Source organism: Calliphora vicina, chromosome 5, assembly GCF_958450345.1.
Source record: "Calliphora vicina chromosome 5, idCalVici1.1, whole genome shotgun sequence".
NCBI classification, from domain to species: Eukaryota; Metazoa; Arthropoda; class Insecta; order Diptera; family Calliphoridae; genus Calliphora; species Calliphora vicina.
Genome location: NC_088784.1, coordinates 91,455,296 through 91,482,560, shown reverse-complemented (window position 1 = coordinate 91,482,560; position 27,265 = coordinate 91,455,296). Strand labels below are relative to the sequence as shown.

The window sequence follows — 27,265 nt, the reverse complement described above, 5'->3', positions numbered from 1 at the left end:
TTTGACTTTATCGGTCATAAATGTTTAATTTATGTAGATATCTTCACAAATATTGTTCCAAATAAGTTTTATATATACCGAATTCATGTCACCAAATTTAGTTATGATCGGTCCATAATTAGTCATTACTCCCATTTAAGTCCCGTTTCCGTAAATCACTTTAACGTTCATAAATCTCATAAAAACGATGGTATACACATAAAATTCAACATAAATAACATTCATATAGACATAAACTACGAACTAATTTCATGGTGATCGGTCAATTTCCACTTCGAAATAAAATTATTGAATTTTTAAAAGAAAAATGTTACTTAGTGTAGGGAATTATATGGACGGGCTTGACCGGTCATACCTTCTTACTTGTTTGTTAAGGAAATTTGAAGATATTTATGGGAAAATGCATGGTGATAATAATAAAAAAAAACATATGGAAAAATCGTAAGTTCGAGACCCGTACGTTCGCGACCGGTACTTAAGTTAACCAATAGAGATATTTTGTTGTGTAAATACCGGATAGAAACCTACATTAATACACTTTTAAAATAAATTAATCGCTTTTAAATATTCCGTTCATTTTCGCAGATTTTTACATTTCACTACTGTCAGCCGAAGTTGACTTCTATTTTGCGTACGTTCGTTACCACATGTTTATAACTCTCATTATGAAAACTTAAACTCGATTATATCTTTTGCACTAAACATAGAGCTACTAAAATGCTATCGAATAGCAACAAAAAATGCTAGGAAAAGTTTTGTTTTCTATATTCTTTGGACATCAAAAGCGTACGAACGTACGTTCGTGACCCCAGGAAATGCCCATATGTAAAATGAGAGAGCTATTTGGGAAAAATTTTAATAATGTCGTAATTACAAATCTCAACATATTTAGAAATAAATATTTACTTTGTCTGATTTCCCATTTTTTGATTATACTTCATGCAGTGATACGAAATTGATTCATATAATATTTGAATATAACTATTTACTGTGTATGATAGGTGCCACGCCCACCAATACAATTCCGCCCATTTTCAGCCAAACTCCATATAGTGATAAGAAATTAATTCGTACAAAGTATAAATACTTTTATGATTATAAATAGTTCTTCAGATATTCGAAATTAAGTGGGAGGTGCTTCTGCAGCTGCTTTACAGAACAAATAATTGTTGTATGATGAGATTTCACATGGAAGCTAATTTGTGTGTGTTTTGTTTCAATCATGGCTTTAATTCTCTCGCTTACAACTGATCATTTATTCCAGTGGAAGGCACTGTTAGCCCCCAGGGGCTAACCATTTGTAGGGTCCATTTAAATAACTTAAAATCGAATACTTCTTGTCTACGCCCACGTAAATTGTATCACGATCAGAACAGCAGTTTAGAAATGCCAGATTTATTTTCAAAAAAATTTGATTCTGCCCACCTGTGAATTGGCTTATCAACGATCCATATAAATTAAGCCTTGACTGTTAAGTCATCCAGTTTAAGACCAATTAGGACATATACACCCTTATCGTGAGAAACATGTGAAATTTATGTTCCCATGAAATATCCATTTTCCTCGAAGGGAAAATTGCTATCGTGATATTCCCCTGAACTTTTCATTCACAATTATTGATTTTGTTCGTAACAGCTGTTTATTGTTTACAAAATTCCATCTAAAAATTTCCCATGTTGGGGATTTTTTTCACGTAAACAAAGTTTATGAACGAAAAATGGGAAAAGGGAACTCATTTCATGTGAAATATTGATTCGCGATAGGGGTGATAGAATCCAACATTGGGGAACAGCAAGTAACAAGGTAGTAAGCTAATACATGTTATACAAAGAAAGAAGCCAATTCTCAATTTTTAGAACCATGACGGGACCACCATGGTATATAAGAAATTAAAACATCCATAGAGACTTGGAAATGTTAAAGAAGTTAAAGAAGAGTTTAGAAAAATTCGTGATAGATACATCTGGAAATTGCAACACCTCTAAAATTTCAAAATTTTGATGCAAAAGTCAACTACTCAACAGCACCTGAAATTGTCTCGGCAATTGGCAGTTTTCATTAGTTTCAAATTAGATTGTGTAATGATTTTCTAAACAGGTTAATGCAAAGTAATTATTTTTTTTAAAGAATGCTATTAATCCAAGGTTTCTACACAAACAAATAATAATTAACAATGATGACGTTTCAGTTTAATATGTTGCATGCATATTAAATAAAATACATTGTTTTAATTTTAATTAGAAAAAGAAGTTGTAAGTATAATTGATTCAAAAATTGTTTTTACATTAATCAAATTGAATACTAAAACTTTAATTAAAGAAAACTTAAAAAGAGAAACATGATACACAATATGTTAATAGTTAAGAAATAGTAAGGTCATTAATTTATTAAAGATTTATTTAAACTAATAGTACTGATAGAAATTCATACATATATAAAATGTACAGCAGTCAAATAAATCAAAATCATTAATGTTATTGAACTATGAGTAATGCTATTTGTCATTTGGATACATTAATATTAATTGATTTTACCATGGAATGAAATCTAACATTAAGTATTTGTTAATAGACGAGACATGTAATTGTGAAATACATGTAATAATTGATTTTATTCATTTGTAGAGTTATGTACAACAAGTGGTGGTATGCAGATCACGTGTACATAGCTTTGTAATAATGTAATTTGCCTATGCATTTCGAAATGTGTGCAATCAAAATGTTTATATTTTTTGTTGTTTGAAAACTGGATTTTCCTTATAATTTGGATTGTTTTATTAATAATTAAGATTTTTTTGTTTATTATGACAAATGCGGGTTTTACAATAAATGACATTTTTGTGTCAACAAAGCGTCATATGCGGGAAGTTTTGCTTTACTTCTTTAATTTGAAACCGATTGCTCACCAAAGCTTATGGTGAATGTGTTTCATCGGTTTCAAGGTGCAAGACATGGTTTGTGCGGTTCAGAAGTGGTGATTATTATTATTAGTGAGGCTCTACGCACTGCGATCCAAAGGATATTTTGTGCAGCCTTAAACTTATTCATCCTTCCAACAGATTTAGGCTACGTATAAAGCCAAGTATTCTATTTGGTGAGAGATCAATTATATCCCCCGGGGCCATTAAGGCCCTTCCGAGCCATTTAGTTCTGCATATTGCCAGCCATTGGGCAGTCGCATAGACCATGTTCAGAGGTTTCGGCCTGGAGTCCACAAAACCTGCACTGTTCATTTTCAACGTTACCTAACCAATATTGGTGATATGTGTCCGGTGAATAATCCAGTAAGTATCCTCAAGTCACCTTTTCCGAGCGAAAGCAACGACTGCGATCTACGTCTGGATAGGGTTATGAATCATTTGAATTGTCTTAGTCCTGATAAATTATCCCAAAATTGGTCAAATTCTGATTCAACCCAAGAATGAATGGTGTATCCAAGTGGGATGCCAAAGAACGGTTCAGGACCTATAAACGAGCGTCGAACGCCCCTGTTTGCAGGAGTGATATTGACACGGTAGACAAAGATCGCCCAGGCCAGCCAAAAAAGTTTGAAGACCAAGAACTAGAGGCATTACTCCATGAAGATTGTTGTAAAACTCAACAAGAGCTTGGAAAATCATTGGAAGCTACACAAGCAGCAATTTCAAAACGTTTGCGATCATGGAAATTGGGCACCATACGAATTGAAGCCGAGAGAACTAGAAAGACGATTTTGAATGTCCGTATTGAACGTTGAACGCTATAAAAGAAAATCAATTTTGCACCGAATCATTACTTGCGATGAAAACTAGATTCATAACGATAATCCGCAGCGTAAGAGATCGTATGTGAAGCCCGGCCAACCAGCCGAATCGACACAAAAGCCAAATATCCATGCCGTAAAGGTAATTCTCTGTATTTGTTGGGAGCAAAAGGGTCCAATCTATTATGAGCTGTTTAAACCTGGCCAGACCATCACAGACAACATGTACTGATTCGTTTGAAGCAAGCATTGACAGTAAAACATGACAACGCTCGCCCACATGTTGCAATACCTGTTAAAAAGTATTTAGAATGAAGTGGTTGGGAAGTTTTGCTTCACCCGCTTTATAGTCCAGACTGTGCCCCGTCCGACTACTATTTGTTTCGATTGATGCAGAACACTCTCTCTGGGATACGCTTCACTTTGGAATAGATTATCCGATATTGGCTTGATTCGTTCTTGTCCACAAAAGATCAACAGTTATTTTGGCTCGGAATCCATATATTGCCAGAAGGATGGGAAAAGGTCATAGTTAACAATGGCCAATACTTTGAATAAATATCAGGGTATTCAATTAATCGGGGTTCTGGTTTAATTGGTTAACCGAGCAAATAATTAATCGTGGTTTGGATTTATTCGGTTAATAATCGGTTAATTTGAAATTATTCGATTAACCGAATAATGGCTATTTTAATTTTAAATTGAAAATACAACCACGAATTTTTGTGGGACATTCTCACTCCGGCGGGTGAGAAGGTCTCTGGGGACCTTTTTCATTTTCAAACTGAAATTACTCCTTGGTCCATGTGAAGTATACCCGCCTCCACATGTATTCCAAGGAAATTTTATCTAGCATCGTTTAAAAAAAAATCAAAGCGATCCGACCAATAGTTTAGTTTCTATTGAGATTTAAATGTGTTTAGTACGGGAACGTGTGAAAAGGTACTTGTAGTGACTCTCTCGCTGATTGTGATGATAAAGAATAAAGAATATCCAATATCTCAGTTTTTTTTAAGTTTTTTCTAAGCATATCAAATCTTTCGATATACCATTGGTGTCCTTTTTAGATATTAAATACTTTCGATAGTTTCGTTAAGTTCTGTACATGAAAATGCAAACAAAATATGTCAGTTGTTATTCTCACTAAACATTTTCATTGGATGTTCGAAAAAATATATAATTTTAATTTGAAATTTGTATTTGAATTGAAATGGAAAAATAAATACAAAAAAATATGTTAAAGTGCAAAAAAAAGAAATTTCGGTTAATCGACACAAATTAATCGGTTTATTTGTTATTTGAAAATCGGCAATTTTAAATTATTCGAACAGTTAACCGTTCAAAATTAATCGGTTCACCGATTAACGGTTAACGGTTCATCCTTATAATGGTACTTTTTTAACTTTCTGTCATAATGCATCTAGAAATGTGGTGTTCATTATTTATGGTTTAAACTGAAGACCTTTTGGTACTTTCTTAATTTTTCTATTGGTACTTTTTTGAATTTCCTATAATAACTGAACTAGAAATATTAAATTAAGCTTAGACATAGTCTACAGCGAGTGGAAATACACAAGTGGTCACATTATAGAACTTTTACCACTATTACAACTTATTTTTTAGCAATGTATGTCAGGGTAATTTTAGAAAATTTTTGTGTTATTATTTTCTATTATACATATATTTTTCCTTTATAAATTTATGATGATGCCAAATACCAAACAAAAGTTTTAAACTAATTTAAAATTAACAATACCATAAATCACTTACCATTTAATAATAATTGTGAGTCCTGTCTAGTTTGATCATGATCTTCTTCAATGCTAAACTGATTGGTTAATGGAATCTTGTTGGATATACGATCATTACTGGTGGCCGACAAATGATGCAGCTTATGATGTGAACTGCTGGCACTTTTCGACAATGGTGAATTGCCACCATCACTTGAAGCATGATGCGGATTGTGATTATGATGATGATGATAGTTATGATGGGGATTATGATGATTCTGATGTAAATGTTGCTCATCATGTTGTTGATTATTTGGTGAATCTTTTGGTAGATTATTTGTAGAAAATACATTATCATTATCATCTTCTCTACCTTCCTGAGTTTGGGCATTAAGTGCTTCGCGTTCAGCGGGATAGCATGACGAGGCAGAAGTAGTATCTAGTGTGATTCGGGTAGTGGGTGCATTCCACCACTGTAATTTGGCCATGTTAGTTTTGTTAGTATAATGTTTGGTGGCCGCTGCTGTAGAAGCCAATGCTGAGGCTTTATCTGTTGTATCCATTTCGGTGTTGAAATTGGAGTCTAAAATATTATCCGTTGTATAACCATTTGGTATAGCAGATACGGGTGGGGCTGTTGGTGTAATCTGTTCATTGACACCTTCTTTAAGAGGGGTATATTTTTGCATTTTGAATTTTGTTTTTCTTGTGCGTTTCACTAAGTTAATCTCAAAAAAATGTTTGCTCTTTTTTATTTATTTATTTTTAATTTTTTGTTTTTAATATTATTTTATTTCTTTTTTTTTATTTATGCGTAATATAAAAGTTTTTCTTTTAATTAATTAATAAATTTGTTTTGTTTTTAATGTTTATTTTTCGTTTATTTCAAAATTTCAATGTTCTTGAGTTTTCGTTTATTTTAATTGTTTTAATTTTTGTTGTTTTTTTTGTTTTTAATTATTTAGTTGATCCTATATAATGGCATCATCTTCATCGTATAGTAGTAGATAATGTCAGCTTCGCAGTTTCTTAGCTCCTGTGACATCCCGTACATGAGCAATGTGGCAAACTCGGCTCATATTGTATTCAGTACTGTTATTACTTTCGTATTCTATTTGCTTAATAGAAATTAACAATATTCTTGGTTGACTGAGTTCCATTTTGAAAAAAGATCACGACGAAACAACAAACAATAAGCAAATCGATCTATCTATCTGTCTGTTTTGTCTATCTAACCATAAATAATCAGTATATACGAATATCGATTTAAAGATATTTGAGATATTTGATATAGCTTCCGTCTTCCGTCAAAAGCCAGGGTTTCTAGGTTATTTTTTTTTTATTATTGTTCAATCAAGATCGTATCAATAAAGGTATTTTATTTCCGTTATCGGTGCCACACATTTACAGTTGTTAACGATTGCGAGTACGAGTTTTTAAACGTCTTCTTTTAAATTGATGCTGTTGTTGTTTCACTGGAGCAAAATGTAATATCTTCTCCGCTAGATGGAGCCCTTGAGCGTAAGTTTTATAAATTGTATTATAATTGACTTTTTTAAGAGAATTTAAATTAATATAATATTCCTGTCATTTATCACATAGTCTCGATGATATCAATCATCCAAAACGTAGCAGCTGTAATTGTATATTGGATTTACAATGCGATGCTAGTGACTTTGCTGAGTGGTGGCTGTATGGCTGGTTGGTTGCATTCAAATGCCGATGAAGATCGGCATTCGCATCAGGATCAGGTCCTCCTCCGCCGCTACGTTTTTCAAAATAGAATTGCTCTATGTATTCTTTTTGTAGCAATACCAACGATAGATTGGACACTACAATGCCGTGTACTATAGGAACTGTATATCGGTAGGCTTTTGCAACTTTATAACCACTGACTCGTGGTGCAGATGAAGCTGATGCTGATGAAGATGATGCTGACGCTGCACAATAACGGTGAAGTCTTCGTTGTCTTCTACTAAGCTTTGATTGTTTGGAAACACTTTGAACTGAATGCATTACGTTTAGAAACACGAACGTGACAAACAAATTTTTATAGGGCGTTTTTTTTTATATCGCACTTTTATTACCACAAATTCTTTAAAAAATTACACTTTTTATTTCTTTTCTATTTTTAGTTCTTAAACGTTTTTTTGACTTTTTTAGTTTATAAATATTTTGCTTTATTATTTTGTATGATTTAGCTAACAATGTTTTTCTTCTTTTTTGTTATATAGTATTTAAATTTTCACTTGATTTCTTTTACTTTTCTTTTTTCGTTTGTGGGTGGTGTGTTAGTTTTTCTTTTTGCTGTTTGTTTTTCCTTTTTTTTTTGCTTCTAACAAAATTTTATTAAATTTTTACAATTGCTTAAAGATAATTGTTCTATAATTTGTTGAATATAATATAAATTTTTTGTTGAATTTATAATTAAACTATTAATTAATAATGGCTTGTTACATTTACTAATAATAATGGCTGTTGTAAAATTATGCATTAATATAGAATTAATTAATTTGATTTTTTGTTTCCCATGCACACTTTGAAAAATCTTCATATTCATTTCGCACAATTTTCTTTACACATACAATACAATTTATTTATTCATTTGGCTTTGTTTTTTCAGAATATTATCCCGAATCTTTTTCTTTATTTTATTTTATTTTATTTTATATCTTTCGTTTTCAATATTTCTTGTTTTATTACATTATTTTCCATTAACGCATAGTGTACACACAAATTGCTGTATTTATTAAAATATTTTAAATTATTTTTGCAAAAAAATAATAAAAATCTGCATGCACATTGATATCGACGTATCGTTGAGGAGAGAGTGTGAGCTCTTGAATGTAGGATGGTTGTAGAAAATCTGTAAGCAAAAAAATAAACAAGAACAAGCATTAGACGACATAAAACAATGTGATTGAGTTGAATACGAAAAAATAAAACATGAAAAAAAAACTCAAAAAAATCAATAAAAACTATTTAATCAACGACGACAACGACGATGTTGATGGTGTACGCATTTTTAAACATATTTGTGTAGAGTATGCGCAATACATCACATGATGCAAATTGACATTTGAACAGGGTGTAACAATTGAAAACATATTGAAACTATACTATACAAGGCACACTGATGATGAAAAGTTCAAAGTTCTACCCAAAAGAAAATAAATTGAAAGTTGAAATACAAAAGAATAAACCAGCAATTAATTGAATAGTATCCTATACTGTTGTTCAATCAAGACTCTTTAATTCTATGCCATATTCAATTGAATTTCATAACTTTTCAATTTATTTTCGAGGTTTCGTAATTAAATTTCAGAATTTTCAAATTATATTTCAGAAATTCACATTCTTGTTATACAAAATTTAATTTCATAAAGAATTAGAAAATTTAGCTTTCATTTACTCATACTTATATTAATTTTTAATTCATTAATTCGAAATAAATCTAAAATCCAATTACCACTTACGCACCGTGGTTCCAAATTCAAATCTAGCTGGACAAAATTATTTGGGAGCGTTTTAATATAGATTTGGGATCACTGATATTTAAAATGCTCTGTATTACGTATTTCTCGAGTTGCAGTAGGGTCTAGATACAACAAAAATATTGAACATAAATTTTCTAGAGATTTTTAAACAAAAAATGTGCCAATATTTGTTGACCTTCACAGTTTTCTCTCGTGAAAACTAAACGATCAATTAGAAAACAGTTATTTCCTTCTATTAGAAAAGAAAATAAATAATCTCAGCGTTCTTTCTTTAAAAAAAAACTTTGTGTTTGCTTTCCCAAAATATTAAATTTTTCTCCAATTCCGTTAAATATTCTCCCAATGAATTCACTACTTTATTTCCTTCCACTTATTTAACTGATCTTGAAATAATGTATTTTCATTTATTAAACTTATAACAATATGTATTAAACAAATCAAACAATAATCTCATATGTTCATACATACATAAGTATTTAGATTAGTTTTTTTTTTAATTCAGTTTCTATGTATTATCGTTAATAATATTTATATGTCTAAGTATTTGTTGATAACAAATATGTACAGAATTTTCCTCAGAATACCGGAAATTTATCACAATTTGTTGTACACATGAATCATAAAATTTTTCCTACAAAATATTTATGAATATTTTGTGCAAATTTATATATTTCTAAGTACCTTGAATAGTATTATGGTCTACACTGATGCGAGTTGAAATATGCATACAAGAAAATACGATTTTTTTTCTTGTACAGTGTAACTAATATTAAGTGATACATGTTATTATTTTTAAAGTATGCGTTGGTGAAGGGTGTATAAGATTCGGAACAACATAATATAGCACTCTTATTTGATTAGATTATATATAGATTTCTTAGACATTCCACAATATAAGTCCTTGAATTTTTTATATATCTCATTCAAAATTCCATAATCTATGTTTTGTCTTCATAAAAATGGTTTGATTTCGGTATACGTTCGGAGTTTTGGCTTTATCCGAAGTCGAAACTATATATGGGGGATTTCATGTCAAGTGAACCAACTTTTGAAATCGATGTCTTCCGATCGGGATGAAATTTGCACCAAGGTTAGCTCTATTGGATAGTAACTCAGACACAATTTTTCAACAACATCGGTCGAGAACTCTCTGAGTTATAGGGGGTAAAATTTTGACAATTTGGTCAAACAGGGGTTTTTTCTTATCCATGTAACTTATTACCTATTGTTCTTAGCAAAATGTGTTCCAAATAGTATAGATAGCTATTTCTTCGATCTTTCGAAAAAAAATATTTAAAAAAAAAAATAAAAAATTTTTAATATTTTTTTTCCGAAATCAAAAACTTTTTTGACTTTTTTTTAAAATACGCTATTTTTTTTTATTTTTTTTTTTTCTTAAAATAAAGTTTAGATATTTTCCTTGAACACCTACTTGGTCGCTTAGTGGGATGCGAGTGGGATATCTATCAAAATAAATATTTTGTAACTCAAAACATAAAATTTTTGACTTTTTTTGCAAAATCAAAAACTTTGTTAACTTTTTTTTTTCAAAATGGACCCTTTTTTAATCTTTTTTTTTAGGTCAAACAAAAGCTTAGATATTATCCTTGAAGACCCTTTTGGTCGCTTAGTGGGATGCGAGTGGGATATCTATCAAAATAAATATTTTTTAACTCAAGACTTACAATTTTTGACTTTTTTTTTTGCAAATACGATTTTTTTTCCAAATGGGCCCTTTTTTTAAAATTTTTTTTGTAGTCAAAAGAAAGCTTAGGTCCATTCCTTTAAGATATTTTTAGTCCCTTAGTGGGATGCGAGTAGGATATCTATCAAAATAAATATTTTGTAACGCAAGACATACAATTTTTTAATTTTTTTTTGCAAAATCAAAATTTTTTTCCAATATGGGCCCTTTTTTAATTTTTTTTTTTGCTCAAAAGAAAGCCTAGGTCCATTCCTTTAAGATATTTTTAGTCCCTTAGTGGGATGCGAGTGGGATATCTATCAAAATAAATGTTTTAACACAAAAATTGTATGTCTTGAGTTACAAAACATTTATTTTGATATATATCCCACTCGCATCCCACTAAGCGATCAAAACCATCTTAAAGGAATAGGCCTAAGCTTTCTTTATAGCAAAAAAAAAAATTACAAAAAGGGCCCATTTTAAAAAAAAGTCAAAAAAGTTTTTGATTTTGCCAAAAAATCAAAAATTGTATATCTTGAGTTACAAAATATTTATTTTGATAGATATCCCACTCGTATCCCACTAAGGGACCTAAAATATCTTAAAGGAATGGACCTAAGCTTTCTTTTGACTAAAAAAAAATTTTTAAAAAAGGGCCCATTTTGAAAAAAAATTCGAATTTGCAAAAAAAAAGTCAATAATTGAATGTCTTGAGTTACAACATTTTTATTTTAATAGATATCCTACTCACATCTTCCTAAGTGACAAAATAGGTCTTAAAGGAAAAGACCTAAGCTTTCTTTTGAGCAAAAAAAAATTTTAAAAAAAAGTCCCATATTGGAAAAAAATTTCGATTTTGCAAAAAAAAATTAAAAAATTGTATGTCTTGCGTTACAAAATATTTATTTTGATAGATATCCCACTCGCATCCCACTAAGGGACTAAAAATATCTTAAAGGAATGGACCTAGGCTTTCTTGGAAAAAAATTTTGATTTTGCAAAAAAAAATTAAAAAATTGTATGTCTTGCGTTACAAAATATTTATTTTGATACATATCCTACTCGCATCCCACTAAGGGACTAAAAATATCTTAAAGGAATGGACCTAAGCTTTCTTTTGACTACAAAAAAAATTTTAAAAAAAGGGCCCATTTGGAAAAAAAATCGTATTTGCAAAAAAAAAGTCAAAAATTGTAAGTCTTGAGTTAAAAAATATTTATTTTGATAGATATCCCACTCGCATCCCACTAAGCTACCAAAAGGGTCTTCAAGGATAATATCTAAGCTTTTGTTTGACCTAAAAAAAAAGATTAAAAAAGGGTCCATTTTGAAAAAAAAAAGTCAACAAAGTTTTTGATTTTGCAAAAAAAGTCAAAAATTTTATGTTTTGAGTTACAAAATATTTATTTTGATAGATATCCCACTCGCATCCCACTAAGCGACCAAGTAGGTGTTCAAGGAAAATATCTAAACTTTATTTTAAGAAAAAAAAAAAATAAAAAAAAATAGCGTATTTTAAAAAAAAGTCAAAAAAGTTTTTGATTTCGGAAAAAAAATATTAAAAATTTTTTATTTTTTTTTTAAATATTTTTTTTCGAAAGATCGAAGAAATAGCTATCTATACTATTTGGAACACATTTTGCTAAGAACAATAGGTAATAAGTTACATGGATAAGAAAAAACCCCTGTTTGACCAAATTGTCAAAATTTTACCCCCTATAACTCAGAGAGTTCTCGACCGATGTTGTTGAAAAATTGTGTCTGCGTTACTATCCAATAGAGCTAACCTTGGTGCAAATTTCATCCCGATCGGAAGACATCGATTTCAAAAGTTGGTTCACTTGACATGAAATCCCCCATATTCTTATATTTTCAACCAAAAATCTATTTTTTATATGAAAGTCATGAAAAACGTAAAATTGGCTATATGTCGGTAAATAGTGGTCCAAATGGAAAAAGGACGATCATCTGTGATCTCTTATATTTTTAACAAAAAATCTATTTTTCCAAATGGAAAAAGGAGGATAATCTGTGATCACTTATATTTTCAACCAATAATCAATTTTTTATATGGAAACTAAGAAATATATAAAAATGGCTATAAGTCGTTAAATAATGGTCCAAATGGAAAAGGACGATCATCTGTGATCACTTATATTTTTAACCAAAAACTTATTTTTTGTATGAAAATCAAGGAAAACATAAAAGTGGCTATAAGTCGGTAAATAGTGGTTCAAATGGAAAAAGGACTATCATTTGTGATCACTTATATTTTCAACCAAAAATCTATTTTTATATGAAAATCAAGAGAAACACAAAAAGGGCTATAAGACGGTAAGTTCCAAATGGAAAAAGGACGATCATCTGTGATCACTTATATTTTTAACAAAAAATCAATTTTTTATATGGAAATCAAGAAAAACACAAAAAGGGCTATAAATCGGCAAATAGTGGTCCAAATGGAATAAGGACGATCATCTGTGATCACATATATTTTCAACCAAAAATCAATTTTTTATATGGAAACTAAGAAATATATAAAAATGGCTATAAGTCGTTAAATAATGGTCCAAATGGAAAAGGACGATCATCTGTGATCACTTATATTTTCTACCAAAAATCTATTTTTATATGAAAATCAAGGAATAGTGGTCCAAATGGATAAAGGACGATAATCTGTGATCACTAATATTTTTAACCAAAAATCTATTTTTATATGAAAATCAAGGAATCAAGGAATAGTGGTCCAAATGGAAAAAGTACGATCATTTGTGATCACTTATATTTTCAACCAAAAATCTATTTTTATATGAAAATCAAGAAAAATATAAAAATGGCTATAAGTCGTTAAATAGTGGTCCAAATGGAAAAAGGACGATCATCTGTGATCACTTATATTTTCAACCAAAAATCTATTTTTTACATGAAAATCAAGAAAAACACAAAAAGGGCTATAAGTCGGTAAATAGTGGTCCAAATGGAAAAAAAGACGATCATCTGTGATCACTTATATTTTCAACCAAAAATTAATTTTTATATGAAAATAAAGAAAAACATAAAAGTGGCTATATGTCGGTAAATAGTGGTCCAAATGGAAAAAGGACGATAATCTGTGATCACTTATATTTTTAACCAAAAATTTATTTTTTAAATGAAAAACATAAAATTAGCTACAAGTCGGTAATTTGTGGTAAAAATTCAAAAAGGACGATCATCTGTGGTCACTTATATTTTCAACAAAAATTCTATTTTTTATATGAAAATCAAGAAAAATTTAAAAATGTAAGTATAATTTAAAGAATTTTTTTGGTAAAACAAATTTTTTTGTGAAACAATTTTATTTTGTTGAAAAACAATTTTATGATAAAAAAAATTATGGTCAAAAATATGTTCAGAGAAAAAAAAATGGGTTAAAAAAATATTTTTTTCACGATTTTGACCCAATGTCCAAATTTCTATGGCCTTATAATGTCAGTAATCCAAATTTGGTTTTCCGAAGCAACCTATGCGGGACTATAGCGGATATATTGATGTATCAATTATGTATGTAAGTTATTCGGAGGTTTCGGAAAGATATCGACTCCGATATCTATAACGATCCAAAATAAATGTATACTTTATGGTGTCGCAAATGAAAAATGGAGAACTTACAAATGGAATGACAAAATTATGTTGGTACATTTTCTAATGTACTAAGAAATATTTGTAGGCGCTATAAATTGTCCCCTTGTAATGTAATGTTGTATATTTTTTAATATCTAGACTACAGTTTTATCTACACCGAAGTACATATATATACTCATAGTTACCTATCTATGTCTATGTACTATTCATATTGTATTATTTTACTATTTCATGGCTAAAATAAATATGTCAACACTCAGATTTCAGACGAACGCTATTAAATAAAACAAATAATGTAGACTATAATCAGTGTTGTAAATTTAGCGATTTATCGGTAACAGTAGTTTAACGTTAATGGTATATAATAATTCTGTCTAACTGTCGTAGATTACGGGGTCTCAGACAGAGATGGCTAGGGGAATATTGTTTAAAAAAAAACAATATGATCTAGGAAATTTATTACGCTTTATCAGGGCAATAGGCTGGCTATTTTAGGTAACGGGACTCTGAGAATCCCTGGGTTATTCACTTTATTTCTCATTATATCACCTGACTTCTTTATTTTTCACTTCACACCTAGTTATATTATTAAAAGGTATCACAATGGATCCTATGTGTATCCGAATGGAAGTGTACTTCTTATAGTATATTGATTTCTAGAGCCTGCTGCTATTTTGTATTTTGGTTATAAATAGTTGGCATCACTCACTATTTTCTTATATATAGTATAGTACTCAATCATACCTAGGTATTTGAAATGAACACCCAATCACCTTCATACCCATTCCCTATTGATTTAATTTTTTTATGATTTTCCGCCTAGCTACAATAAATGACTTAACGAAGATTTCATATTTTTTTTATATTGCTATGGTCTTTATTATTTGTGGCAATGAAAAGCCATCAAAATACTTAGTATAAACAAATAGTGTCGGGCATGAAGGAACATAAGTACATTAGGAAAATGACGTTTGTATGGCGAAAGTATTTGGTGAGATGGATCAAAGTATTAAAAATATACTTCTTTAATATTTCTAGCAAACATATGGGATATCAAAAACAACGTTATGTGTCAACAGAAAACAGGTCAGAATTGTAAATTCAATAAATAAATTAATGCGTCGAAAATGTTTAGTACTTGGACAGTTGGCCCTTGGCATAAAAAAGATTTTGAAAATCAAGAAAAATACAAAAGTGGATATAAGTCGTTAAAAAATGATCCAAACGGAAAAATGACGATCATCTGTGATTACTTATATTTTCAAATCTATTTTTACATGAAAAACATAAAATTGGCTATAAGTCATTTTTTTTATATGGAAACTAAGAAAAATATAAAAATGGCTATAAGTCGGTAAATAGTGGTCCAACTGACAAAAAGTACGATCATCTGTGATCATTTATATTTTTAACCAAAACTTATTTTTTATATGAAAATCAAGAAAAACATAAAAGTGTCTATAAATCGAAAATAGTGGTGCAAATGGAAAAAGGACGATCATCTGTGATCACTTATATTTTCAACCAAAAATCAATTTTTTATATGGAAACTAAGTAATATATAAAAATGGCAATAAGTCGTTAAATAATGGTCCAAATGGAAAAAGGACGATCATCAAAACTAAGAAAAATATAAAAATGGCTATAAGTCGTTAAATAATGGTCCAAATGGAAAAAGGACGATCATCTGTGATCACTTATATTTTCAACCAAAAATCTATTTTTTATATGGAAACTAAGTAATATATAAAAAGGACGATCATCTGTGATCACTTATATTTTCAACCAAAAATCTATTTTTTATATGAAAACTAAGAAAAATATAAAAATGGCTATAAGTCGTTAAATAATGGTGGTTAAATGGTTGTGATCACTTATATTTTCTACCAAAAATCCAAAAGTCGGTAAATAGTGGTCCAAATGGAAAAAGGACGATCATCTGTGATTACTTATATTTTCTACCAAAAATCTATTTTTTATATAAAAATCATGAAAAACATAAAATTGTCTATAAGTCGATAAATAGTGGTCCAAATGGAAAAAGGACGATCATCTGTGATCAGTTATATTTTCTACCAAAAATCTATTTTTTATATGAAAATCATGAAAAACATAAAAGTGGCTATAAGTCGGTAAATAGTGGAAAAAGGACGATCATCTGTGATCACTTATATTTTCAACCAAAAATCAATTTTTTATATGGAAACTAAGTAATATATAAAAATGGCAATAAGTCGTTAAATAATGGTCCAAATGGAAAAAGGACGATCATCTGTGATCATTTATATTTTCAACCAAAAATCAATTTTTTATATGGAAATCTAGGAAAACATAAAAGTGGCTATAAATCGAAAATAGTGGAGCAAATGGAAAAAGGACGATCATCTGTGATCACTTATATTTTCCACCAAAAATCTATTTTTTATATGAAAATCATGAAAAACATAAAGTGGCTATAAGTCGGTAAATAGTGGTCCAAATGGAAAAAGGACGATCATGTGTGATCACTTATATTCTAAACCAAAAATCTATTTTTTATATGAAAATCAAAAAAAATAAAATTGGCTATAAGTCAGTAAATAGTGGTCCAAATGGAAAAAGGACGATCATCTGTGATCATCTGTGTGCTAAGCACACATTCTGGGGATCACGACTGATTACCCCTAAAGGTCGTGTTTTGTTCGACTCAATTTCTAAAATGGGTTTGCATGTGCTTTCGAGCGGCCAACCTACTTACTGGCCTACTGACCCACGAAAAATACCGTATGTTATTGATTTTAGCGTGATGAAAAATATCCCAAGAGAAATGATTCAAATTGAATCCTCGCTGGAACTATCTTCAGATCACTCACCCACTATTATTACTTTATTGAGCCCCCTAGAAATTGTATCCCCGACTGGTAATTTAGCGATGGCAGGCACAAGAATAAATTGGCTCAAATATAAAAAATACCTCAGTACACATTGCTCGGAAAACATACCGCTAAGAACACCAGAAAACATCGATCACTCTCTTATCAATTTCGATAAAAATCTCAGAATGGCTGCTCAACATGCTACCCAAACACCCCGAAAATTCAGATATAATAGAATTAATTCTGCAGATGTCGAACGGCTCTTAAATGAAAAAAGAAGATTTCGAAGAGAGTGGCAATTGCACAGATCCCCCCAACTAAAATCGAAGCTTAAAGATTGTATAAAAAGACTTAAAAAGCTCTTGGAATTTCGAACAAGAAATTGAATAAATATTTAGAAAGCCTGGACGCAACCCCACAATCGGATTACTCATTATGGCGAGCAACAAAAAATCTTAAAAGACCCGTTATATGTAAGTCCCCCTTGCGAAATTCAAGTGGTGGTTGGGCAAGAAATGATACTGAAAAAGGGAATCTGTTTGTTAATCATTTAAAAAAAGTATTTACACCGAACACATCAAACGAAGCAATTGAGTTGCCACCTGTTGCACCCTATTTTGCAGCAGCCGTACCCCTACGTTTTGAGATTCGAGAGATCGAAAATGCTATTGCTGATTTAAATCCCAAGAAAGCGCCTGGTATGGATAAGATCAGCAACAAGATGCTTATGGAGCTACCCCGGATAGCAATAAAAATAATTCTTTTTATTTTTAATGCTATATTACGACTTGAATATTATCCTCCAGAATGGAAAGTTTCACTGGTTACCATGATACCCAAGCCGGGAAAAGATCACACAAAAGTAGAATCATACAGACCCATCAGCCTATTGTCTAATATATCAAAGCTATTTGAGAAGATACTTATGAACAAGTTGTACCCGATGTTAACTGAAAACAATTGTATTCCGAATCATCAATTTGGATTTAGAAGAAAACGCAGTACTATCGAACAAACCCATAGACTTGTAAATATGGTGAGAAAGGCGTTTGAAGAAAAGAAATACTGTTCTGCACTCTTCATCGACATCTCTCAAGCGTTTGATAAGGTATGGCATGCTGGATTAATATACAAATTGAGTCAAAATTTACCGGCAAACACACATAAGCTATTGGAAAGCTATTTAACTGGTCGAACATTTAAGGTTAAAGAGGGAAACTTTTTAAGTACTGCACAACCCATTGAAGCTGGAGTCCCCCAAGGCAGTATCCTGGGACCTTTTTTATATTTGATGTATTCGTCTGATATGCCAACTAACAATCGCACTCATACATCAACATTTGCTGATGATACTGCTATTCTAAGCATTCATGAAAACCCTCAAGAAGCGTCTCGTCACTTACAAAACCACATATTTGAATTAGAAAAAATGGTTAAAACAATGGAAAATTAAAGTCAACGAGCAAAAATGTACACACATTACATTTACATTGCGTAGAGAATCATGCCCCCCTATTCATATCAATAACCAAACAATAATTCAACAATCGGAAGTGAAATACCTCGGAATACATCTCGATCGTCGCCTTACATGGAAAAGTCATATAGATGCAAAGTTGACTCAAATGAAATTGAAATCAATTCAAATTAATTGGCTTATTGGCAGAAACTCCACGCTTAGTTTAGATTGTAAACTTCTACTTTATAACATGATCATAAAACCGATATGGTGTTATGGCATACAGTTATGGGGCACGGCCTCAGCGTCAAATGTAGAAAAGATCCAAAGACGCCAAAACAAGTTTCTAAGAATGATCACAGTTGCCCCCTGGTATATCAAAAACGCGAATATACACAAAAATCTAAACGTGCCCATTGTAAAAACTGAAATCTCGAAAAACGTACAAAAATATTTAAAAAAACTTGAAGTTCACCCAAACCCGCTGGCCCGCAACATATTAGATAACCGTGGCCACACTCGATTAAGAAGGAGGGACACAGCAGACCTAATCTAGAAGGAAGAATGCCAATTTAACCAAAACAACCATGAACACAAAATTTTTTCGTCCGGCACTGGCTGGACTAATTAAATAATAATATTAGATATAAGATTTGAACCACTTATTGTTAGTTCATTAAATAATGAAGATACAATAAATAAATGATGAAAAAAAAAAAAAAATATGTGATCACTTATATTTTCAACCAAAAATCTGTTTTTTATATGAAAACTAAGAAAAATATAAAAATGGCTATAAGTCGTTAAATAATGGTCCAAATGAAAAAAGGACGATCATTTGTGATCACTTATATTTTCTACCAAAAATCTATTTTTTATACGATCATCTGTGACGATCATCTGTGATCACTTTTCAACCAAAAATCTATTTTTTATATGAAAACTAAGAAAAACATAAAATTGGCTATAAGTCGGTAAATAGTGGTCCAAATGGAAAAAGGACGATCATCTGTGATCACTTATATTTTCAACCAAAAATCTATTTTTTATATGGAAACTAAGTAATATATAAAAAGGACGATCATCTGTGATCACTTATATTTTCTACCAAAAATCTATTTTTTATATGAAATTCATGAAAAACATAAAATTGGCTATAAGTCGGTAAATGGTGGTCCAAGTGGAAAAAGGACGATCATCTGTGATCACTTATATTTTCAACCAAAAATCTATTTTTTATATGAAAACTAAGAAAAATATAAAAATGGCTATAAGTCGTTAAATAATGGTCCAAATGAAAAAAGGACGATCATCTGTGATCACTTATATTTTTAACCAAAAATCTATTTTTATATGAAAATCATGGAAAACATAAAAGTGGCTATAAGTCGGTAAATAGTGGTCCAAATGGAAAAAGGACGATTATCTGTGATCACTTATATTTTTAACCAAAAATCAATATTTTATATGGAAACTAAGAAAAATATAAAAATGGCTATAAGTCGGTAAGTAGTCCACCAAATGGAAAAAGGACGATCATCTGTGATCACTTATATTTTCAACCAAAAATCTATTTTTATATGAAAATCATGGAAAACATAAAAGTGGCAATAAGTCGGTAAATAGTGGTCCAAATGGAAAAAGGACGATCATCTGTGATCACTTATATTTTCAACCAAAAATCTATTTTTATATGAAAATCATGGAAAACATAAAAGTGGCTATAAGTCGGTAAATAGTGGTCCAAATGGAAAAAGGACGATCATCTGTGATCACTTGTATTTTCTACCAAAAATCTATTTTTTATATGAAAATCATGAAAAACATAAAATTGGCTATAAGTCGGTAAGTAGTCCACCAAATGGAAAAAGGACGATCATCTGTGATCACTTATATTTTTAACCAAAAATCTATTTTTATATGAAAATCATGGAAAACATAAAAGTGGCTATAAGTCGGTAAATAGTGGTCCAAATGGAAAAAGGACGATTATCTGTGATCACTTATATTTTTAACCAAAAATCAATATTTTATATGGAAACTAAGAAAAATATAAAAATGGCTATAAGTCGGTAAGTAGTCCACCAAATGGAAAAAGGACGATCATCTGTGATCACTTATATTTTCAACCAAAAATCTATTTTTATATGAAAATCATGGAAAACATAAAAGTGGCAATAAGTCGGTAAATAGTGGTCCAAATGGAAAAAGGACGATCATCTGTGATCACTTGTCTTTTCTACCAAAAATCTATTTTTTATATGGAAACTAAGAAAAATATAAATAGTGGTCCAAATAAAAAAAGGACGATCATCTGTGATCACTTGTATTTTCTACCAAAAATCTGTTTTTTATATGACAATTATGGAAAACATAAAAGTGGCTATAAGTCGGTAAATAGTGGTCCAAATGAAAAAAGGACGATCATCTGTGATCACTTGTATTTTCTACCAAAAATCTATTTTTTATATGAAAATCATGAAAAACATAAAATTGGCTATAAGTCGGTAAATAGTGCACCAAATGGAAAAAGATCGTCCTTTATATTTTGCACCAAAAATCTATTTTTACATGAAAAACATAAAAGTGGCTATAAGTCGGTAAATAGTGGTCCAAATGGAAAAAGGACGATCATCTGTGATCACTTATATTTTCAACCAAAAATCTATTTTTATATGAAAATCATGGAAAACATAAAAGTGGCAATAAGTCGGTAAATAGTGGTCCAAATAAAAAAAGGACGATCATCTGTGATCACTTATATTTTCAACCAAAAATCAATTTTTTATATGGAAACTAAGAAAAATATAAAAATGGCTATAAGTCGGTAAATAGTGGTCCAAATGGAAAAGGGACGATCATCTGTGATCACTTGTATTTTCTACCAAAAATCTATTTTTATATGAAAACTAAGAAAAATATAAAAATGGCTATAAGTCGTTAAATACTGGTCCAAATGGAAAAAGGACGATCATCTGTGATCACTTATATTTTCAACCAAAAATCTATTTTTTATATGAAAACTAAGAAAAATATAAAAATGGCTATAAGTCGTTAAATAATGGTCCAAATGGAAAAAGGACGATCATCTGTGATCACTTATATTTTCAACCAAAAATCAATTTTTTATATGGAAATCTAGGAAAACATAAAAGAGGCTATAAATCGAAAATAGTGGTGCAAATGGAAAAAGGACGATCATCTGTGATCACTTATATTTTGCACCAAAAATCTATTTTTACATGAAAATCATAAAGTGGCTATAAGTCGGTAAATAGTGGTCCAAATGGAAAAAGGACGATCATCTGTGATCACTTATATTTTCAACCAAAAATCTATTTTTGTTCAAAATTTATTTACATTTATTTCAATTGCTTAGGATAGCTAGTCAAACATCGACTAAATGTACACATTAAACTAAATGTACCGCTCAAATAACAATAGAACTGGGAGTGGACATTTATTCAAAAACTAAATGTACCGCTCAAATAACAATAGAACTGGGAGTGGACATTTATTCAAAATGCACCAAAAATTTACTTTTCTAAAATGTTGCTCTATTATGCAAATATGCTTAATTATTAAAATATTTGTTTTGGGTTTATTCCAAAATGTATTTTTTTTTTATTTTAAACATAAATGTTTAAAAAACATTGAATGATTATTTAGCTTTAGCTTACTTATATCTATCTATTCTTTTGAAACGTGTGGGCGAATAAAAGAGAAATCTATTTTTAACTTTTGCTTGACGCCAAACTAAAATTTATAAGAATAATCTTACGTATAACAACTTGAGAATACCTTATGCAATTGCAATTATGTTTTAGCTAGATTGCGACAAGTGGCAGTAAAATTCCATACTATATGTATATAAAGGACTTATACTTGAAATTTGTATTGAATGATAAACAATTTTCAATGATTTGAAACACTTGGCTTTCACTCAATCAAGTAAAAGTAAAGTGGTTTCGTTTGAAAATCCAATAATCGGAAAATTTGGCAAGCAAAAAAAATGTTGATAATCAGCGTAATATATAGTTTCAAATGTTAATTAAGTATTTGTCTGTGACTTTAATTGCAAACAGTCAATGTTTAAAACATGATTAAGGAAGATAAGCGTAATTTCCTAGAAAATCTTTGTATTATATTGAATATTTCAAGTGCTATTTCTGCTTTGGGAATATAATCTCTCATATTTGTAAAAATGTATACAAACTGTTAGTAAAAATATTCACGTGGTAGATTTGTTTCGAATATTAAGCAATTCATGATTTTTTTGTTGCAATATTGAGCTGTTTAAACTTGTCATTGACAAGCGTTAATAGCTTTGTATTTTGTATAAACAATTGAAGTGCAAGTTCCTCTTAAGAACTATAATCTAATATTTAACCTAAAACAAATTCTAAACTGATTTAATATCGATTTTATTTCAAGTATGTATCATTGTTTTTTTATTAAAAAAAAAAGCTTTAAACATTTTCTCAAAAGTTATGTCATTTTTTATAAAAGTAAACTTTGTGTGTAATTCCCCAGCTATTCAAAACAATGATAACACATTAAATAATTATGTTATGTTTTTATTTGCTTTATTAATTGCATAATAACAAATCAAAAAAGATATTTCTGTAAGAAATAGCTATTGGGTGAATGGCTTAAAAATGCGGGATTTGCAATAGATGGCGAATCTTGATCTTGATCTGTCATTTATTCTCCCTTAGTTATTGAACATTATAGTGTAAATTACAAAATATTTGTTTGCTTTGAAAATTCGAATTTTGTACCAACAAAGCGTCATATGCGGGAAGTTTTGCTTTACTTCTTTAATTTGAAAAGGAGTGCCACTGAAAAAAGGAAAATAATATGTGTCCACTTGCATTTTCAACAAAAAATCGATTTCAGTTTTTTTTTTCAATTAAAAAAAAACTAAAAATTGCTATAAATCTATAAATAAAGATTTAAAAGGAAAATAGGAAAATTATCTGTAATTACTTATAATTTCGAACAATTACTTTCTATTCTATTAAAAAAAACGTGAACCAAAATCGATATTAACTGATAATTGCAGTACATTTGGCAGACTGTATCAAAATGAAAATGAAAAAAACATTGCGATTCATATGGCAGTAAAGTTATAAAATCGATATATGACTTAACATTTGATAAGTTAATGACTTTGTACAAACAAATTATCTAAAAAAAGAATTAAGCCTAACGTAGTTATATTATATTGACATGCTGAAAAACAAATTATCGAATATAATCATATAATTTGAATGTAATAATAATGCCTAGAAAATCTTATTTGAATGCCTGTAATTTTAACAATTATAGTTGTAAAATACCTACTAGAATAGCATAACTTAAGAGCTATATTAACATTAGTATCAAATCAGTATCTACGGGTTAAAATTACCAAATATTTTTACGCCCTGAAATTATGAGCTGTTTCGATGATCTCGATTGAGGTATTTATAGACGGCAATACTGAGTATTAATATTTGTCAAAAACTCAAGTATCATAATACAATTTCATCGTCTAAACAAAATTTGTATTAGATTTTCAAAAAATACAAATAATTTTTTTGATTTACGGTCGGTATTGAAAATTTGTTTAAAACAATTCAAAAACTTTTTATTTTCATATGTATCGGGTATGTATTTATAAAAGCAAAAAAGGCAAACAAAAATGTCAAGAAAATATAAAATAAAAATAAAATTTTCAGAAAAATATCAGTCAACAAAGAAATAAAATATTTGTAATACTATCGTGTAAACAACAAATGTTTTTTCGAAACGATTTTTTGAAATACCGAATGATTTCAATAATATTTTAAATTTGAAAAGTGTTAATACTCAGTATTGCCGTCTATAAATACCTTTAACACCAATTTTGAAAATACTTTGTACTCAGTTTTCTTGTATGAAATAATGAAGGGTTTTTTTAATCAAAATGATTTTGATGGCTTTAACTTTTGATGATTCTTGACGAAATTCAGCATTCCGGACGTCCAAGTTTGGATCACTTTTTCGAGTATTGCTGGCCGTATGTCACGAAGAACACGAACAATTTTGGCCTCAAAGTTGCTGTTTTTAGCATAAACCAGTGAGGTGTCAAATCGTACGACATTGGGGCCAATTGACAGGTCCATTTTTCAAAATCGATAACTTAAATTTTTATTTCAATAAATCGATGGTTACGGTCGACGTATGGCACGTTGAAACCACATCTCGCCCGAATCAATGACATACATATTTTCAAACAAAAAATCATTGATCATGGTAACGATTTAAATTGAAATTAAATCGGGCTCCGGCTTAATTTTTAAATAAATAAGGTCCGATGCCACCAGCGTATAAACCGCAAACGGAAGTAATGGAGTCTGTATGATGCGGATTGGTATCACTGCAAATGGGCAATTTTGTTTATTAACAAATCCGTTAAGCCAAAAATGAGCCTCATCGCTGAACAAAATTTTGCAATAAATCAGTCGTCAATAAGTTGCGCAAATCGATGACTGATTTTCAAAGTAAATTTGGATAATTAGGTATCGTTGTTCAAACTTCAAACCTGATCCTTTACAAGACTATATTGATCATAAATGTCAAAAAGTGAGCGCAGTATGACAGTTAACCCTTTCGTAAGTTCTATCGGACTTAAAAAACTCCCTTTATAGTTTATCGAAATTCACGTTGATAAATTTCGCTAAACTTTACAATTACAAATGTTCACACAAATATCCGAACCCTGATAATGAGTACAAAAAAATTTCTCAGAAAACTCTCACATGATCTTGGCACTAAATAAAAAAAAAACACAGAAACAGAGCTGATGAAATAGAAAATCAATAAAATGAATAAAATAATAACGTTTTGAGAAAAGAATATTTGTTAAAGTCATAAAAATATAAGAAATTTATGTAGAAACAAAAAAATCCATTGATAAATATCTTTGCCTCTCTCTACACACGGCGCAACAACTGGGAAGCAAATAAAAAGTGACAACGATGACAACAAAAACAACAAAGCAAAATAACTAATAATGACGGGAAAAACAGTTGGCCTTTAACGCATTGAACTTGATGTTTTTTTTTAGTTTTTGTGTATTTTTTTTTAATTTTCGTTGGCAATTACACCATGGTTTGCAATCACACTAAACCGTACATTGCGGGCGGCGGGCACAAACACACAAACTGGACGTAGGAATGATTCATGGTGCCTAATATTAAATATTATACAAAGTAGAACAATAATATGCATGCATATACTACAAGAACATATTCTGTAGATATTGTATATGTTAGTATCCATGCGGATAAAGATATTTTTGGTGTAGCCGTTGTTTGCTTTATATCACACAAAAAATCTCTATCTTTCGCAATCATATAAAAATTTATTTTCTACTTTTTTGTGTGTGTAATTTTCTTACATGTGTATGTATGCGGTTTTACCTTATTTCTTGGGTTTTCTGCAAAATCAGCAAACTTTGTGAACAAATTAAAACTATTTCTTCAATATTATATTTCAAACTTATGGTTACGTATTTTTTATCGTCATTTCTTCATTCTTTTCTTTAAAAACTCTTTCCGTGGAAGCACATGAATACCAACACCAACAAGCACAGCCAAAATGTATATTTGCTATACTTAAAAATTTTATTTTTTCGTCGGCTTGATCTTTCTTATTTTTAAAATCTTTTAATGATTTTTCGTTTTAGAACACACTTGTTTATTTGCACTTATTATTGTTGAATAATTTAATGAATTTGTTTTTCAAATTCATTTATAATTTCTTCAAGTTTTATAGATAATTCTTAACCTTAACGACAAAGTTTTGCTAATAATTTGTAAGTGAAAAAAATTCTCTTTTCGAAAATGTGAGTGTGCAGAAAATACAAATATACATACATACACACACACTCTGGCAAACATAGATGTCATGTGAAATGTCACAATAAAATGGAATTAAAACGAAAATACAGAGTTGTTCTACAGACATAAACAATAAGTGCGTTCACGTACTTTCAAGTAAAAATTATTATATGGTAGATAAAAGAAAAAATTATGAAAGTTAGAGATCCCAAATATATTATTAGTTCTAAGATAAGAGGAGTTTTATTAAAATTGGAAGCGATGGTGAAAAATATCTTTATTAGTTTATTAACCCACAAATCAACACATTTAACTTCATAACTTTTTAACGGATCCCAATAAACCAACAAATTTAACACAATTTTTTGCCAAATAAATTGCACCATTATTTTTAATGATGAAAGTTTTTCATAAGATCAACATTTTGATATATATTCGCCCTTATAGTGGATGGCGTAAACACCTACGATAGTTTCGTACTAGAAACTGTTTACATTTTATCTTTAATCTAGTACAATACTGTCGTAGGCGTAAAACGTTTACGCCAACCGCGATAAGGATGATTGTCATAATATATATTGTTAAGTTTTTACCTTTAAAAAATGGTGCACAGTGGTATAGATAAAAATAAAGGGTAATAAATCTGTAACTTCTAAACCCTTTGTCCGATTTGAAATATGACATGTGCAAAGAAGAAGTGCGGTCAAGTTCAAGTTTTGAATTTGGACCGCATGGGCTCACAAGGGGTGCGGTCAGGGTTCCCCAGAGTAGGACACCTCGGGTATGTTAATTTTTTAAAACGAT

At 30.0% G+C, this 27,265-nt stretch overlaps 1 protein-coding gene across 2 annotated transcripts in view; it reads right to left on the bottom strand.

Annotated features, from left to right (window-relative positions):
- Nucleotides 1-26,443, bottom strand: part of anne (anne boleyn) — a 62,923-nt gene extending 36,480 nt beyond the window's left edge. The window contains exons 1-2 of one of the 2 annotated variants that reach the window (XM_065513589.1): nucleotides 26,020-26,443; nucleotides 5,512-8,337 (exon numbers count right to left, since the gene is read on the bottom strand). In XM_065513589.1, the coding sequence (XP_065369661.1) occupies nucleotides 5,512-6,160 (649 nt within the window). In that variant the 5' untranslated portion in view covers nucleotides 6,161-8,337; nucleotides 26,020-26,443. The remainder of the gene's footprint in view (nucleotides 1-5,511; nucleotides 8,338-26,019) is intronic. The other variant, XM_065513590.1, reaches the window with a different exon arrangement.
- Nucleotides 26,444-27,265: the final 822 nt, after the last annotated feature.